Below are 17,049 nucleotides of genomic sequence, written 5' to 3'. Positions count from 1 at the left end.
CTAAAATACCCTTAATAAAAATTATTAGCTTTAACTTGGGGGGCAAAAAAAACAATTGATGCACTCATTTTATAAAAAAAGTCTTCTTGAACTCTTCTAGTTTTCTACTCCTCTTTCAAGTTAGGCCCATGCACGCGTCAAAGTGTCCAAACCTGAAATGCACATTTACATACACACTGCAAACAATACAGACACACACGCCCTTCTCACACTAACATACGCACAAGTGAACTTCAAGGCTTGCTGTCAGAGGAGTCCGGCATGGACCTGGAGGTGCAGGTAGGAAGCACAAATAGAGACATTTTTTATAAAGTAATATGTATATACATTTTTAAGATTTCTTTTTTACATAGCTTCAGGAAATAACGTCGTGTAATAATTAAGAAAGAACCATTCTTAAAACCAGACAGACCAATATATATATATATATATATATATATATATTTTTTATTTTATTTTATTTTTTTTTTAATTAATTTTTTTCATTTTTTTTTTTAATCTTGTCATGGAAACAATGCGGCCCCGTCTTTAGCCTGATCGCTCCAACCACCGCCATTCAACCTTTGACTTAAAAATAATACTGTGAGAATAATGTATACCCAAGGAGGTACAAGAGTGTTGAGTCACTGTTTCCTTTTGTGGTTATTTGACTTGAAAAGTAATGATTAACTGCACATTTCTAATAAGCTTAAAGGCAAACAAGTTATGTTTATATGACACGGTTATTATTGATTTAGTTCCTGAATGAATTTTGAGTTTTCACAATTGGCGTCATGCAAGACCGAACGATGAATTTGGCAAATAAAAATGCAACCTTGCGATATTGAAAAGATCTGCAATGAACGTTTCATGACCTGCTTCGAGCTGAGAGGGGACTGGACTTGATGTGCTTCACGCAGGATTTGCTTGACGGACTTGACACTTAATTGTGACTTGCACATAGTTTAGTAATCCGGTGCAACCTGCTTGAACACTAGTTGGGGTGCGTCACATGCATCTTTTACCTTCTTCCGTTGTTGTTGTTGTTTTTGCTGAACACAATCATGTGCAATAATTTCCAGTCATCATCACAATAATAATAAGAACGCTAATGATGACAATGACGTGTCTCGCGCGCAGATCAAAGAGATCGCGTTAACGGCCAAATTCGGAGACCTGATTGAGTTCTCCTACCCGATCGGCTACTCGCACTGGGGCGTATATGACGAGGACGGTCACGTGATCCACTTTGCTGTGGCAGGTGAGCAGTGAAGAACTTTTCTTTTTCGCAAAATCAAAAACTTTCTCAGGGGACGTAAATACCCATGGTGGGAGTCAAAGGTTGGATTCCAGCTGACGGTTTGAAACGACCACGCCAGTCATTGTATTAAGACACGGGAGATTTTTTTTTTTGTCTTCTTAAGTACACGTTTGGAAATTTGCTGTGCGTTCCACAGAAGAGGGACAGCTCATGGGCAACATCCGCAACTCTCTCCAAAGTATGTTCCCCGTATGCGGTGACCTGCTGCTGGGCGCCACCCGCATCCGCCGGGTGCCGCTCGGCGAGGTCAACGTCCCCAAAGGCGTCCACATCCTGATCAGCAACAATCGCCACGCTTTCACGGCGTCCTCGCCCGAGGAGATGAGGCAGCGGCGCGACGCCCTGGAGAACGTGGAGCTCACCTACAATCTCCTCTGGCTTAACTGCGAGCACTTTGCCACATTCGTGCGATTCGGGAAAGCAGTCTGCAACCAGGTACTCGCCAAGCTAAATAGATGGCCGGCATACAAAAGCTAAGTTAATATAACGTTGCGTACACATCGCAGAGAAGAAGCAACACAACGTTAGCATTTTTGTCAATGAGCGATAGCTTATCATGACTTTTGAACAAATACAAAACTGACATGTCCTCCTTCCACTTCCACAGATTCCCACCAAGCCCAAAAACAAAGAGAACAAGTCAGCCACTAGCACCTTCCAGGACATTGTTAATGAAAAAGTCTTCAAAGACTCTTTCAAGACACACACACACACTAAACTCATATAAACATGATCACAATTTTTTAAATAAACACAAATTCCTTACAATAAATCTGCTGATTTAAAAAGAAAAATGAAACGTGTAGCAGTGGCACACCGGATCCAGCAGATGGAGCTGTTGAGAACCTTGCTGTGTGTCTTACAGGCTTCTGCTTTTTAATGATCATTACCGCCACCAATAGGACTGAAGTGGAACACGTGATGTTTAGGCTTGTTCGGTCTTGACGGAGGTTCAAGTTGTCTGATTATTAATTTTTTTTACTGCATGTGCTACTAATGTTAAATAAAACACAACGTTGGGAGTCACCATTTAAAGTGATGATGCTGTCACTGCTGTACTTCACTACCTGGTATCACATTATATCAGCTGTTTATTCCGAAAAGAATATTTGTTTGTTATTCAATTGAGTTGTACGGGTCAATAATCGTGAAAAAAAGGTTAGCTGTGATTAATATTGGTTTCGCTTTTGCTACTCTACTCTGTTTTTAACGTTGGATGACTTAATGCCGTAACAAGTCAGGAATGCAGTCCAACCTGCTTGAACACGAGTCCGACCGGCTCTTAGGTTGTCGTCTTCCGCATCTTCTGCTATTATTGTTGTTGTCAAACGCAATTGCTCCGTAAGTAAATCAAGTCATAGATGGTTCTTGCAAAAAAAGCTTTCTATTTGCCAATAGGTGGTCAAAATGAAACCTCAACACAACAACACAAGATGGCACCAAAGTCACACTTGGATTGCTTCGGTATGAGCAAAAAAAAATTAGGTTAATTTTTGGGCGAATCACACATGATCGCTTCCAATAATCTACAAGAGATTTTTAACCAATCCTTTTCTTTTTTTTTGTCCTGACCTTGACCAGCGACAAGTTCACTTGGGGCGAGGGGCAGTGACCCAATCATTGTGTGATGGGACGCCACTTTTTAAATTGCATTAGCACCACCTACAGGACTGGAGTGGAACACTTGATGGGCCTTGATGGAGTTGCAAGGAGTGTGTACCTAAAGAAGTGCCTGTGTAGGTCGTTAAAAAATATTTCCTCATAGATGACTAGGTCATTATAAAACTTTATTGAGGCGCAAATAAGCCAACCAAACACGTTCTGTCGCTCAAATTCTAACACGATGAAATGTTGCTAGACAGTTCATCAATCTACAAAGTGTGCACTCGTGTGACACAAAAGTGCACAAGGACGCACAGGAAGAGGTCTTCCCCTGACTTCCTGTGCAATTTTCTCTCACAATCTACAACATGCACGATTCACATAAACTCGCACGTGCCTGTCGGCCAACATGAGCAAGCGCACGCCGGCCGCCATTTTGGGAAAGTATGTCAAGCCTTCCGGGACAAAACTCTTTGGGACGTTGCTACTGGGACGCAAAAGGGTACTGGGGTCTATTTTATTAATCCATCCATCCATTATCCAATCTCTTCATGAGCCATTTCATCTTACTTATTAGGACTTTTTTATTGCAATTTTTAGTGATTTCCATGTTTTAAAGGGCTAGTTTACAAAAGCAGTCGCTGTTGACAAATTGTATTGTATGTGTGCGTGTGGATATCATTATAAATATATATTATATATATATATATATATACATACATATATATACATATATACACATATATATATACATACATACATATATATATATTTAAAACTTATATTAAAATTATTATTATATATTAGTCGTGTCTGTGTGCGTGTTTTGGTAAGCACACTAAATACAGAGGAGGTGAATTGCAATCAAGCTTTGGTACCACTAGGTGGTGGTCTCATCCTGCATCAAAAAAGGAGCAAACAAATCCGTCACACTCTTGTCTTAAAATGTTGTGTGTCATGCTGAGATGTGCACTAATAGACAACAACAAGCCACAAATATACGAGACACGACATTAGCTACACTCGGATTGTATTGCACAGTTTTTTTTCTCTAATATTTTATTTGCCTCATTTAGTTACATGAGACGAAATATTACAATTATCAGCGTGAGAGTTGTCTTAAATGTGATGAGCTTGTGCAAGTGTAACTAATGTTGTGTCAGTTGGCTGCAGCCAATAAACAATAAATAGACAATACAAGAGTTTTAAGGTGCACTTGGTGTCTCTTGTCCACAAAGCCGTCGCGGCTCAGGTGGTCGCCTCCTAACCCGAAAGTTGAGGGTACGAGACCGACGTATGTGGTCATGTCCTTGAGCAAGATACGGAATCCCCCCTCACATTCACCAACTGATGCCGTGCCATCAGTTGGTGAATGTGAACACAGCGTGTTGAGTACCTTCAAGTTAGAAAAGCTCAGTAGCAGGGGTTCTCAAACTTTTCAGGTTCAGGGATCCCTTCCAGGAGGGGGAGTCGTTTTTCTAAGAGTCCCCTCAGAATTCCAATGATGAGGAAACAAAACTGCCAAGTGTACCCTGAACACCAGAGGAATTAAAACGTTGCCTATTTTAGCGAGAATTTTTTTTGCAACTTACAGACCACAGACCCCACAGTTTGAGAACCACTGCCATAGCATTCTTGACGATTTGCAGTTAGGTGGCGAACTTTGCGGCCGGCGGGTCAGGAGAAGGGCACGTCCCAGCGCTGCGTGGAGGCGCCCGGCTCGCATGGGCCGATGACCAGCATGCGAGACGAGTCCAGCCCGTCCAGCGCCATGGCCGAGTCCAGGCAGAAGCGAGACGCCACGTGCTCCAGGTGGGTGCCCGACTTTTGCCACCGCTGAGGGACACGCAAACACACACACACACACAATAGATTCAAATGGATTCCTGGATGGGCGGAGTCACACTGGCCAAACAGAAAGCTGGCTTAGCTGGGCCACACACAACCAAGTACCACGATAACATTAAAATACAAGAACGCTCAAATTGTGATCAAATGTTGCGGAATAGCAGCAGAGACACACAAAACTGCAAAGACGTTATGTGGATGAGCAAGTGAGATCTCACACGCACGCACGTGCGCGTGCACACTAAACGGTTGTTGAGATGTTGCTGACGGACTTTTAGCCGCCTCTCGCTTGACAGGAGTGACTCCCTCCTTCCTGCTTGTTCCACTGTACCCGCACCCCCCCCCTCTCGCCACTCTCACATAACCGCAAAACCACCAGCCCCCGCCCTCCCCCCCCCCGACGCTCTCGCTCAGGTGATTTATGACTTGTCAGGTTACTTTCCGCTGCAGGGGCTTCGGGGACGTTTTCAAGGTGCCCACTGGTCAGGGAATGACAAGTCTGCTTGTGTGTGAGAGTGTGAGAGAGACTGTGAGTGCGAGAAAAAGAGAGAGAGGGAGATAGGAAGAGAAAATCAGAAGAAAGTGAGAAGAGTGAGGGAGCAGAAAAACGAGAATGTAACAAGAGTGATGGAGAGCAAGTGAGAGCGAGAGAAAGATGGAGAAATTGAGCACGAGAGAGTGTGACCTTGTGCAAGAGCAAGAGTGCAGAGAAAGTGAGGAGAGAGTGATGAGTGAGAGATCAAGAGAGAGAGACAGAGAGAGGGAGCGAGTGAGTGAGAGAGAGGCAAGTGCAAGTGTGAATGAGCAGGCGGGCGAGGAAGATGAGAGCAAGAGAGAGCGAGTAAGACAATAATAGAGAATGGGAGATCAAACCAGACAGCTTGAGAGCCTGCAAGTGAGTGAGGGCAATATACAGTGAGTGAGAAGGAGAGTGAGAGAGAGAGCAAGTGAGAAAGCGAGAGCGACTGCACAAACCAGAAAGAGAGAGCGAGAGAGCAAGAGAGGGAGCGAGCGAGAGAGACAAGTGTGAGAGAGCGCAAGTGAGAAAGCAACTGTGAGAGCCAGAAAGCAAAAGAGAGAGAGTGAGATAGAGAGAGATAAAAATAAGCTGCAACTTTGAATGCTGTGTGGCCTGGCCCGGTGAGTGACGTGGGTGTCAGCCAATGAGAGCGCATGTGTGCTTGCGCGTACCTGCTTGGCGTCGTCCAAGTGGCAGGGCAGCAGCAGAATCTGCGACGCCGGGAAGGTGGCGGTGACCGACACGCATTTGTCGTCGCCGTCGGCGTTGGCCTCACGTTGCCGTCGAATCTGCCGACCCGCAGTGTAGAGCCACTCCTGCACAAAGCAGTCGCACTTTCCCTCACGTCTTCTTGTTACACTTGCAAGTGAGTTAGTGAGTTACCCTGAATTTATTTTTCAGGCACGATGACTGAGTTGAGAGACGGATCCTTTGATAACTTTCCCGTCGCTTGGACAATTCCTTCCTTGATACCAATTGCCCCCCCCACCAGCAGTGTCAGTCATGGACACGCACACGCGGCCACATGAAGCCCCGGTTAAATAATGAGCGTGTTGTCAGCCGTGGTTAGGAGATTTTCATTTCTTTTTTTCAAGCGGGCGTATCATTCAAATTATTTTAGAGCTGATGAAAAACATAAATCGACAGACAGTTGCTTTAATCTTCCAGTTGTTAAGTTGACCGATTTGAAATCCAATTTTTCATTATATTTTTTTAAAATAACTTGTCCAAAAAAATAAAAATAAATGTTGGATTACTATGGTGTTGCAAAGAGCGTATTTTTATATATATAATTTTTTTTAAAAAGTAAAAAATATTAAAAAGTAGACTGTTCATTGTGGAATTAGTTTTTGATATAAAAGGGGATATTTAAAATTGTAAAACAAAAGCGCGTTTTAAAATGTGCACTGGATTTATGTTTTTCTTTTTCAGAATAATCCAAATTAATATTTGATAGTTAAATTTAGTAGATTTAAAATAAAAAAACAAAAGACATTTTTTGCGGCTGACGTTTTCCTTTCCTTCTTTTAAAATAATAGAAAGTAGAAAGCACATTTAAAAATTTTTTTTTTGTTGCTAATTTGAGGTAGTCATGCTCAGTTGCGGGTGGACAAAAAAATGTAGCAATGTTTTTAAATCACAAAATATTCAAGTATTGCGCAGGAGCAACAAACTACACAAGTGCAGTTGTTTTGCCGTGTCTCGGACCTGATTGCGTGTGTGGCCGCCGTCCGTCTCCACGCACGGCGCCAACATGAGGACGGGCGTCTCCTGGCCGTCCACGCGGCGAGACTCCAAGCAGTTGTGGCGTTGTCGGATCGGGCCGGACTGCCAGTCCGAGTCGTCGGGGACTCTGACGGACCAAACAAAAAAAAGTTTAGCCCGAGGTCGGACGGGCAAGCGACACCATTTGTTTCCCGTTTTTCTTCCAAACCACACCCGGCGTCCAAATGAGCTTCGATTAAGCCGCATGATTTTATAATGAAGATAAAAAAAAAAAAGACGAAAAAAAAAAAAAATGAGCGGAAGCTCATCAAGTTCATCAAGATGAAGCGTCTGAAAAGGACGCCGGTGGATTTTCAAGGCTTAACATTCGAGCAACTTTGGAGGATGATCAATTGGAGGAAGTCGTTAATTCAATTCTGCTATCTGGCCTTCACTTAATAACACCGCAAAGAGGAGCGGAGCGCGGGGGTCGTGGAAGGAAGGGGGGGGGTTTATGTAACGCTCCAATAGTATCCTAGAAATAAAAGTCGTGTTGACAATGTGAGAAAAGATGACACGGTTGATGTAGTGAATGGCGGCCAGCGTGTTTAAAAAAAAAGAAAGAAAGAAGATCGTTTGATCGTTCAAAGTGTCTGCTACAAAATTATATTTCATCGAATACGTGAATTAGACGCTGGTCAATATTGAAGAAAAGGAAAATTGTGACCAAAGAAACAAACTTGAGTGACTGACTTGAGTTGCGGGTAGACGTGCTCCAGGTACCACTTGAAGGGTTTGCACTTGAGCTTGCGTCTCAGCTCCACGCGGCCTCCGATGCTGACGACCACAAAAAGGCACAAAACGTCACGACGCGGTCATCGCCGGACGTGCGTCACAAAGCCAACGCGCGCCCCGTCTGCGTGCGGCTGATAAACGCTGACATTTAAACGCCGTCTGCCCGACAACCTTTCACATCCGACGACAACAACGCGGCGGGATGCTCATCAACTGCACGCCGGCTGCAAGGAGTGTGTGTGTGTGTGTGTGTGTGTGTGTGTGTGTCATCGTGAACGTGTGTTACTGAGCATGCATGTGTGTGTGCGTTCTTACTCTCCGTACGATTTTCCTCGGGCAGCCGGCCGAGCAGAGTAGTAGAAGAGGCGAAAGTCGTCCATCCAAACCTCCGCTGTGCGCCGCGTGTTCCTAGCACACACACACGCACACGCACACACACACTTTATCGCGTAAGATCCACTTAGATCCAGTCGAGAAAGTGCGCTGCGCTAATCTGCTAACTTGTTTTTCCCTCCAGTTCGGAGTAAGCAGACAGCAGATGCGAGGCTTTCTTTGTTGCCATGGCGACGCCCCGTCCTTAACATATTTTGTTTTGTTTGGCGACGCCATCAACGTGATGCGCTCATCTGCGACATTTCCTGATATTTTTTTTCGACCTTTTTTTTCGAGGCATTGTCGGAAGCTCGTACGAACGAAAACTTATTTATTATTTTTTTTTTTTTTGCTCATCGCCTTTCCGCCCCCCGTGTTTGTTCACATACTTGATGTACGTGTTGGCGCTGCCCTCCGGGAAGACGTAAGGATGTTTCTTCCGGAACACGTGGCCCACGCGGCTGCACGGAATGATCTCCAAGCTTCCGCCACACTGCCACACGCGGAAGGAGATTTCTGCAACCGCACACACGCCAATCGGAGATTTCGTTCAAACCCGGTTAGCGCGTTACTTTCCGGAATCCGAGCGACTCACTCACCAAAGTTTTCCCCGCCCCAGATGTCCATGGCCGTGTCGTACTTGCCCAGGTGCTTGAACCACGAGGCGTCGATCACAAAGAGGCCGCCGGCAATGATGGGCGTCCTGTCAAGTGGGACGATTGTCAGCGTCCTTTTACTTGTTTGTCTCCGTTTGTGCGTGTGTGCGTGTGTGTTACTTGATTGGCAGGGTGGGATCGGTGCGGCGATCCCTCTCTTCAGGTGATAGCCCCTCCCACTTGAAATGAAGACTCCAATCAAAACCTTGATGAGGGGGGAAAAAAAAAAAAAATGAGAATCCGATCTTTAAGATTAAGTCTAAATCAGGATTGACATTTTTGAGATCAAGTTTGATGTCTTTGAGATTACAGTGTTGGTTTTAAAAGTTTCAAGTCTTTGAGATCAGGCTTGGTCTTTCGTTGCGAGTCAGACGAGGAAGCAGGTGAAGACGAGCAAAGTCGATTGGCGTACCTCCTCGTAGGTCGGCAGAGGCGGCCACGTAGGCGAAGGTGTCCATGTTGATGATGTCAATGACGGGGCTGACCACCCTGGTCGGGTCCTGAGACAAGAACCAACGTGAGAAAGGCATTTTAGCATGCGACATATGACAAAAAGTAAATAAATACATAAAAACCTCGACTGTGGCTCGTACGTCGAGGCACAGCTGTACGTAATTGATATAAAAAAATCTAAAAAGCAGCGCGAGCTCGCCATCCAATAAAAGCTCGTCTTTTGAAACCTTTGCAACTTTCCGGCTCACTAGCGCCCCCCCGTTAACCTTTAAACGAGTTCCCGAGTGGCCGTTAAAAGAGGATGTGGACCGGCTCCAAAGTGGCTCCGGCCTCCTGTCGCCGCTCGACGGGGATGAAAAGCCGGCCGCAACCGCCGGCTTTAATGGCGGGAGCGTGCCACCATTAGCGCTCAAACGACCGGCGATCATATAAGCCGGCAGGTGGGACGGTCGCGGGCCATTAGCCGCCGGGGCGCGCGCGCAGAGGACGTCGGCTGTGTCGCTACGCATCGGTGGCTTCTTGAAAACCAGTTGGACGCTTCTGTGCGCTGTAAACGCTCGAGTTTTGGCGAAAACCACAAAATGGCTGTTACCTCCGCCAAGGAGCCGTTTGGTTGCGATGTGAAAACGGGCAACTCTGGAGCAGGAATCAGAGATGCAACTTTGAACCTTAATCAGGTTTGAGGAGAAAGACGAGGAGGCGAGCCGACCTGTTGGATCCTGTGAAGGAGGGGCGGCAGCCAGTCCTTGTTGACCTCGCAGTGGCTGTCCAGGAAGGCCAAGACCTTTGCGGTGGCCGCATCGGCTCCACCGACCCGCGACCGGATCAGACCTGACACACGCAGCAACGTTACTTTTCTTGTTTTCGTGCGTTATGACTTTTATTGTTTTTCAAAAATGCTTTAATTTAGGATAGTTTCACTTAGTTTTAGATTTAGTTTTTTTTTTTTTTTTTTATATATATGCAGTATGTGACAAAATAAAAATAAAGCTCACTAAAGTGTTGTCCAAAAAAGTCAACCACAATCAGAAGGACTTTTTTTTTTTCCAACCACATATCCTCGTTTTTCTAGTAAGACAAAGCGCTCGTTTCCGAGCCTGCAGTCAAGTCTTCGTGGGAGAGCGCCTCTCTCGCTGGGATGCAACCTTTTAACCAACCCAGCGCACCACACTAGACAGGAAGTGAGTCAGCATCCCGCCCGTGTGTGCGTGCGCGTGCGAGCGGGGGCGCGTGTGGAAATGAGCTTGTTAGGCAAGCCCGTGTTCTATTCTGTTTGAACTAAATGCTCTGATCAATATTCACTGACATGTAACTGTGTGTGTGTGAGTGTGTCAGTGACATTGTCAGAAGTTTCACACGGTGCCGTTGGGCCGAGGCTCAGCCAATTTAAAATCCCATTTCATCCTCAATAAGGCTTTATTTTCTGGTTGGGTGCATGCACACACACACACACACAGAAACAATGAAGAATGGGCGACTGTACATCAAGGTGTTTTTTATGTGTGTGTGTGTGTGTGTGTGTGTGTGTTCGTGTGCGCCACGCATTATTGGCTTCGTGTATATTTATGGGCGTTTGAAAAGACAATCAAGAAAGAAGACCCGAAGTCGTAACGTGTTAACGAGCCAAACGGATAAATTGGCCGTGCGCGTGTCCGATGTAATGAAAGTGGTCAGCGGCACCGTGCAAAGAAGGTGAACGAGGACGAACGCGGCAAAGTGGTCCTGAAAGGTCCGACTCGGGGAAAAAAAAGAAAAAAAAAAAACGGGTCAATTTGTTCCGTGTTGCGGGTTTGGGGCTGAAAATGTTGTAACGTGAATTTAAATGAGGATAAAAAGCACCGTAAAATGTGTATTTTTAAATCGTATTTAAATATGTATTTTATGTACGTTCATAATTATTTCGGCCAGAATTTTGCCGTACTTTTTTGTGAAACTGTAAAAGCTGCTGAGTGTCGGACTTACACAAAATGACGTCCTTGCACTCTTTGTCCACTAGATGGCGTGTTGACTCCAATTAATGCAATAAGCATCTTAAAGCACCGCAACGTAGATGCTAATTAGTGTTAGCATGAAGCTAAGTGTGTTGAGTTGACTTCACCCCCACCACAAGGTTATGATCACGAGTTGGGGGAAAAAAAAAAAAAAAAATGGCCGAACGACGGCTCGTAAGTCGCGTCACAGCAAAAGACGACGCAATAAAAACATGACGCTAGTTCAGCTGTCACGCTCGTTATCCAGCAGTGCGACGAGCGGAAACGGCCAAAGGCTCGTGTCGGTTGAATCCGCACGTTGTGTCTCTGTCGCGTTCATTTTGCGCCTGGCGATCATTCGCATTCTATTTTTAAGAGCGTGAAAGCGGATTTCGGGGCGTGACAATGCGGCGCAACGTCCGCGTTTCGTCGGATTAAGACGCGTTGGACGCGCACGCAAATGCACAAAGGCCACACAGGTGGTTTAATGATAAGAAATGTACTAAGTGACACAAGAATATCGAAAACATTTTTAACCACAATTGAAAGTGAGAAACTGTATGAAAAATACTCTATAATATAATACTTTATGAAACATACATGAATTCCAAAATGAAAAAGAATTCATCAGTTTTTGCCACACTTTCAAGCCGTCGCATTCCACCTTTACTGTATGTGTTAGCATTAGCATTAAGCTAGCACACTAAGTCATATGCTTGTTTTGAATACACAATCCTCTTTGTTTCGGGTTTAGTTTAGAGGATTCAATTCAACTGGGAGTGACAAAAAAGTCGCTTTTTGTTTTTGATGTAGTGTTCACGATTTTACCCCGCCCCCCAAAAAAAAAAAATTATTATTTTGCCCAAATGAGGGCTTCTCGTAAGTCAGGTATGTGAAATATATTTTTATTTCCAAACGTACTTAATACATGCTAATTCACACGCATGAGCATGATGATGGTATTGAGCTAAGGTGTGAATGAGCACCCCCCCCCCCCACACACACACATACCTTCTCTCTTGCTGTTGTGTAGACATTTGACTTTGGGCAATTTGGTGAGAAGCTGACAGTCACTGCCTGAAACAACAAAGACAACAAGATGAAACACACAAAGCGGTGTGTGCGTGTGTGTGTGTGTGTGTGTTTGTGTACTCGAGTGTAGTGGAAAGCAGCTTGATTATGAATGAATAAAATGAAGGAATGACAAGACGAGCGTTTGGGTCACGGCTGTGTCGGCGGCTAAATGAGTCTGCTTTTATAAGCACTGAAAATCCCGCAGCCAGCATCATTTTCATTGTTTACACGCAGCATCAATTATTCACAAGATTTTCATTATTATTGCACAACTTGCTGAGAGTTGTTCCACTTTCTCTTTGCGGGTTCACTTTCTCTTTCAGCGGGAAGGACGTGGCGCGTCTCCGGGGACGAGCGGTCGCAGCTGGATGACCACGACGCTCTTTGACCGCAAACGAGACGCTTCACTTTTCACCTGGCTGCCTGCACGTGTGTGTGCATGCGTGTGAGTGTGCACATGTGTGTGTACCTTTCTACAGAGGTGCCTTAATATACGCGTTTTATTCATTCGTGGACCATGCTCATAACTCAAAACATTGGCATACCAAATTAGCTTTCCCCGTTGAAATGAATGCAAATGACATTAATCCGTTCCAGCTTCCCAATAAAACAAGAAAATGTGTATTTTTTTTTTTTAATTAGGACAATCTGTTGTTTTTTATAGGATAAAAAGATCTATATAAAACAAGATTTATATGAACAGTGATGCATAAACAAATACAAATAAAAAGCTCATACTGGTGTGTGCACCTCAGCCACCTGGGGGCAGTATAAGACAAACAGTCGGATAAACTGCACTACAGACTGAGCTCCTCTTTTGGCTTTACAGTACAGCACAAATGCTCGTGATTCTTTGCAGAGAACATGACGGGGGTCTTGTTATATTGTCTGTTTACATGTGTTGCGGCACCGTGTGTCGCTCACCATTGTCGCTGAAGTCGTCCACCAGAATGATCTCGTGGATGAGATGAACGGGAGTTCTGTTTAACACACTGACAGAGAAACACGTCGTGTCACACATGACAACACACGCACACACACACACACACACACAAACATCTTAGGAATCCATTACGTTTGCATGGCACACGGTTTGAGTGCAACAAGGAAAATGTCAGGCTAAATTCCCTCTTTGGAAATGTGTTGGCTTTCTGTGGCCCGGGAATGAAAAAATATTTCATTAAAGCTCGAAGATTGAGACATCAAAAATTCATAAGTTGCACGGCGCCAAAATGAGAAAATGTATTTTTGTCCGAGCACGGCTTTTATTTTCAATATTTACACTCGGCTTTGGCTGCCGCCAGCGTGAGGGAGAGGTGAGGGGAGTGGGGGTGGGGGGGGGTCCTCTTGACCGAGATGACAGGAAGAGGAAGGCCGAACATAATAAGTGGGGTTCACGTCCTACTCAGATGCGTTTCAACACGATGAACGAGGTTTCCAAATCATAACGACGCTTAAACAGGATTCAAATGTCACTCGATTAAACAACACGGGCGTTCAACTCTTAAATTCAAATCGAAAAATAAGGGCTTGCTTTCGTATATCATTTGGATAAATACGAACCTCATTAAGATTTCGAATCTTAATACAATTAAAAATGAACATCGTTTAATTGCTTAATGCTGTTAAGTTGGCGTCCGACGGCACTTGAATAAATATGAGCATGATAATTGGAAGTCAAATGTAAATGAGACGCATCCATCCGAGCATAACAAATGTCGCCGAGATGACAATGAGCATAATAGGTCGGCTTTGAAACGTTAACGGAATGAACGCGGCGATAATAAGCGCGCTTCCGAATGCGGAGGTAATAAGCTGCGATGCGGATCGCTAGCTGGCGGTGCTGATGAATTGCCGTAAAGATCGGCGAGCCCTCTGCCTGCCTCGTCAGGGATGATCTATCGGCCGGCGCGCTGGCGGAATAAGCGGAGTTCAGACCTTCACATGAGACGGAGAAACATTGCCACCTTAATGAGATGAACATGCGAGCCGAACAAGTCCGCCGAGATCAATCCAAATGGAACGAGATCACCCCACTCAGATAAATGGAAATAATGAGGTGCTGAGCGTTTGACTTGGAGCAAATTTATTTGTATTTGTTGCCGATTCATCTCGTAATATTTTTTTAATCATCGCTGAATCGGATTTACAAATATAATTTTCGTGTCTTAAGTATATATGAATATACTTAAGTATATATAAACGAATATTTGAATATCTTCAACTGATTAGCAAAAATAGTAGTCGATTAACTTGATAATCGATTAATCAATTAATTGTTCCCTCCATGAGTATATTTATTACACGTGCCCCAATGTGCCGATTTCGCCGTCGCATCTCGGCACCGTGACTCGCCGAGCGGCGACCTTCCGATAAGAGAAAATTGTCACTCTCAAGTTTCGTTTGTTGGCGAGAACAAGCGTGGAGCCGCGATGCTAATCTCATCGCTGGACTTCTCCCACGATGCCTCCGTCAGCTCTGATGCGACGATCAATTGTCAGATTGCAGCTTGATTAAATATCGACAGGGAGAGCCCCCCCCTCACGCAAACGGCGAGCAAGAGAGCATCGCTTTTATTAAAGCGGAATGCCGACGTGCCCGAGGAATCAAAGCGAGCGAACGTCACCCCCCCCCTTCCTCACGCCCCCAACGTGAAGCTTTATCCCGTTAAATTGAAAGAGACAACGCAGGTTTTATCTTTTTCTTTCAGCCTACCGTTACTAAATTACGAAATTAAAACATTAAAGGATTAGACACAGGCAAAAAAAAAAAAAAAAAAAGATTTTAAGGCACTTCAAAAGAAAGATACAAAAAAAAGAGAGTGACTTTTTCTTTGCTGATCTGAACTCCTTTTAAAAGAAAAAATTGTGACTGTAGGTCAGTCCTGAAATAGTGGGAGTGGGAGGTCCCCCCTTGGGATGTTGGAGGGGGGGAACATGTGGCCAAGAATGAAGCGTAGTTGCACATGCACTACAGTAGGTGGCAGTGGTGATCTGTTTTTTTTTTTTGTTGTTTTTTTTAATAAAAATAAATATAGCAAATTTAATGAATAAAAAAGCCATTTCGAACTCTAGTTAATATTTTAAAAATAATAAACACAGCTGAGCCATTTCAGTTCAGCATCAGAAGTGGGGAACGATACTGTATGGGAGAATGAACTAACGTGAACTCACCGTATAGTGAAAATATTTATAATTATTTATATTTTCGGTTATTTTGACCTTGTTGTGTAACGGTACAAAACCATGTGCCCACAGTGCTCCAAAGACATTTTGTGTTACAGGCTAAATTTCAGTCACAAAAGTTACAAAAACATGCGGCTGGATTTTAAAATATCACTTTTCAATCTAAAGTAAATTATTTGACGGAAACCTTTCGACATTTTAGTTGATTCCACGCGGATCGAGAGCATGTTCATTAGAGAGGCGCCGAATGTGGAAGCGAATCAAACATTGCGTCTCCGCCTCAACTCATAAATCATGCAAATACGAAAATGTTCACACGTTGCACCGCAAGGCCAGAAAATAATAAAAAGCCATAAAAAGTGATGATTACGAGAATAAATGTCTTCAAGATGGAAGACGGCGGCGCTCGCTCGTTAGCTCGCTGGCGGCCTGTTTGTGTTTGCGCCAACACTGCAAACTCACCAACTAAAAATAAAAGGCGGCAAAATTGTTGCAGCTCCCAAGTCAACAAGACACACACACACACACACAAAATGGGAATGTGAGGCAGAGCAAAGGGAGCAGCGTGTCCCAAGGAGACAGATTGTCTTTTAATTGGTTGAAAACTGCAGAGCTTTAAGAAGGCCTGCAGGAGAGGATGCAACGCACACACACACACACACACACACACACACACCGTCCTCTGTAGTAGTCAGTTCCTGCACACTGACTGCTATAATGAGCTGAACTCAGGCCGGGGTGTGTGGGGGTGTGTTTGTGTGTGTGGACCTGCTGATACCATCAAAATGAGAACGAAAAGAAAGATGGTGCACAGATTGAGGGTCAGGGAAGTGTGCGTGTGTCGCTTCTCACTGAGTGTGTTTGTGTGTGGCTCGTTTGGCTTTTGCGTTGCACATAAGAAAATAGAGAATATACAGAAAATACTGGATGTGCAGCACATACGCAACTCACATAACAATGTATGCTGATTAACAATTAGGGGCAAAAAATAAAAAGAAATACTAATTGATTTACTTATTTATTTATTTTTTTAATTTAATTTAGTATTTTTTTTTATTTTATTTTTTTTTTTTTAAAGTCTTTCACCACCCTTTACCCTCTTTTCATTCGCGTCGCTTAAGGGTTTGTTCTCTGGCAATCAGAGCACCACTGCCACCTACTGTAGTGGAAGTGCAATTGCAAAAAAAAAAAAAAAAAAAAAAAGTTCCCTGAGGTCACACGCACCCGTACAGGCATCACCAAAAAAAAAAATAAAAGTTTAGTGTGCGTACCTCCTGACTGTCCGCAGCAGGGTGGAGCGCGCCTCGTTGTGAAAGGTGATGACGATGGAAGTCGGCGGAAGGTCGGTGTCATAGTGCAGCGCGCGGCACCTGCAGCACACGGAAGATTTAAAAAAAAAAAAAAAAAACACAATAACACGGAACACCACGTTATCTTCGCAAATCTCTTCCCGCCCACGCGTTCTTTCTCCCAAAGTGACACACGTGTGTTCACACTGCAGAACATGAATAATAAATGAGCAGCCCAGCTCATTAAAATACAGCCGACAACAATGGCAAAGTGGAGGCTG

The 17,049-nt window shown here is 44.3% G+C and overlaps 2 protein-coding genes across 2 annotated transcripts in view; one reads left to right on the top strand and one right to left on the bottom strand.

The window, feature by feature from the left end:
* Positions 1–169: 169 nt before the first annotated feature.
* On the top strand, positions 170–2,339 carry LOC148316603 (phospholipase A and acyltransferase 2-like). Its single transcript, XM_088286150.1, has 4 exons — positions 170–279; positions 1,120–1,240; positions 1,437–1,735; positions 1,908–2,339. Exons 1-4 carry the CDS (start codon positions 262–264, stop codon positions 2,025–2,027), a joined length of 558 nt encoding a protein of 185 aa, XP_088142276.1. The 5' UTR covers positions 170–261; the 3' UTR covers positions 2,028–2,339.
* Positions 2,340–3,069: 730 nt separating this feature from the next.
* The window catches only part of galnt14 (UDP-N-acetyl-alpha-D-galactosamine:polypeptide N-acetylgalactosaminyltransferase 14 (GalNAc-T14)), a 32,901-nt gene continuing 18,921 nt past the window's right edge, over positions 3,070–17,049 (bottom strand). The window contains exons 3-15 of the mRNA XM_088286147.1: positions 16,751–16,849; positions 13,219–13,286; positions 12,232–12,297; positions 9,960–10,081; positions 9,210–9,297; positions 8,918–9,002; positions 8,741–8,844; positions 8,531–8,657; positions 8,085–8,177; positions 7,728–7,811; positions 6,978–7,122; positions 5,942–6,085; positions 3,070–4,738 (exon numbers count right to left, since the gene is read on the bottom strand). Coding sequence (XP_088142273.1) covers positions 4,580–4,738; positions 5,942–6,085; positions 6,978–7,122; positions 7,728–7,811; positions 8,085–8,177; positions 8,531–8,657; positions 8,741–8,844; positions 8,918–9,002; positions 9,210–9,297; positions 9,960–10,081; positions 12,232–12,297; positions 13,219–13,286; positions 16,751–16,849 — 1,384 coding nt within the window. The 3' untranslated portion in view covers positions 3,070–4,579. The remainder of the gene's footprint in view (positions 4,739–5,941; positions 6,086–6,977; positions 7,123–7,727; positions 7,812–8,084; positions 8,178–8,530; positions 8,658–8,740; positions 8,845–8,917; positions 9,003–9,209; positions 9,298–9,959; positions 10,082–12,231; positions 12,298–13,218; positions 13,287–16,750; positions 16,850–17,049) is intronic.

The sequence above is a fragment of the Idiotropiscis lumnitzeri genome, chromosome 21 (genome assembly GCF_059441095.1).
Source record: "Idiotropiscis lumnitzeri isolate Australia: NSW breed Sydney's pygmy pipehorse chromosome 21, RoL_Ilum_1.0, whole genome shotgun sequence".
In the NCBI taxonomy this organism is placed as follows: domain Eukaryota; kingdom Metazoa; phylum Chordata; class Actinopteri; order Syngnathiformes; family Syngnathidae; genus Idiotropiscis; species Idiotropiscis lumnitzeri.
Note: the sequence above shows the minus strand (reverse complement) of the source record. Positions and strands in the feature narration are given on the sequence as shown.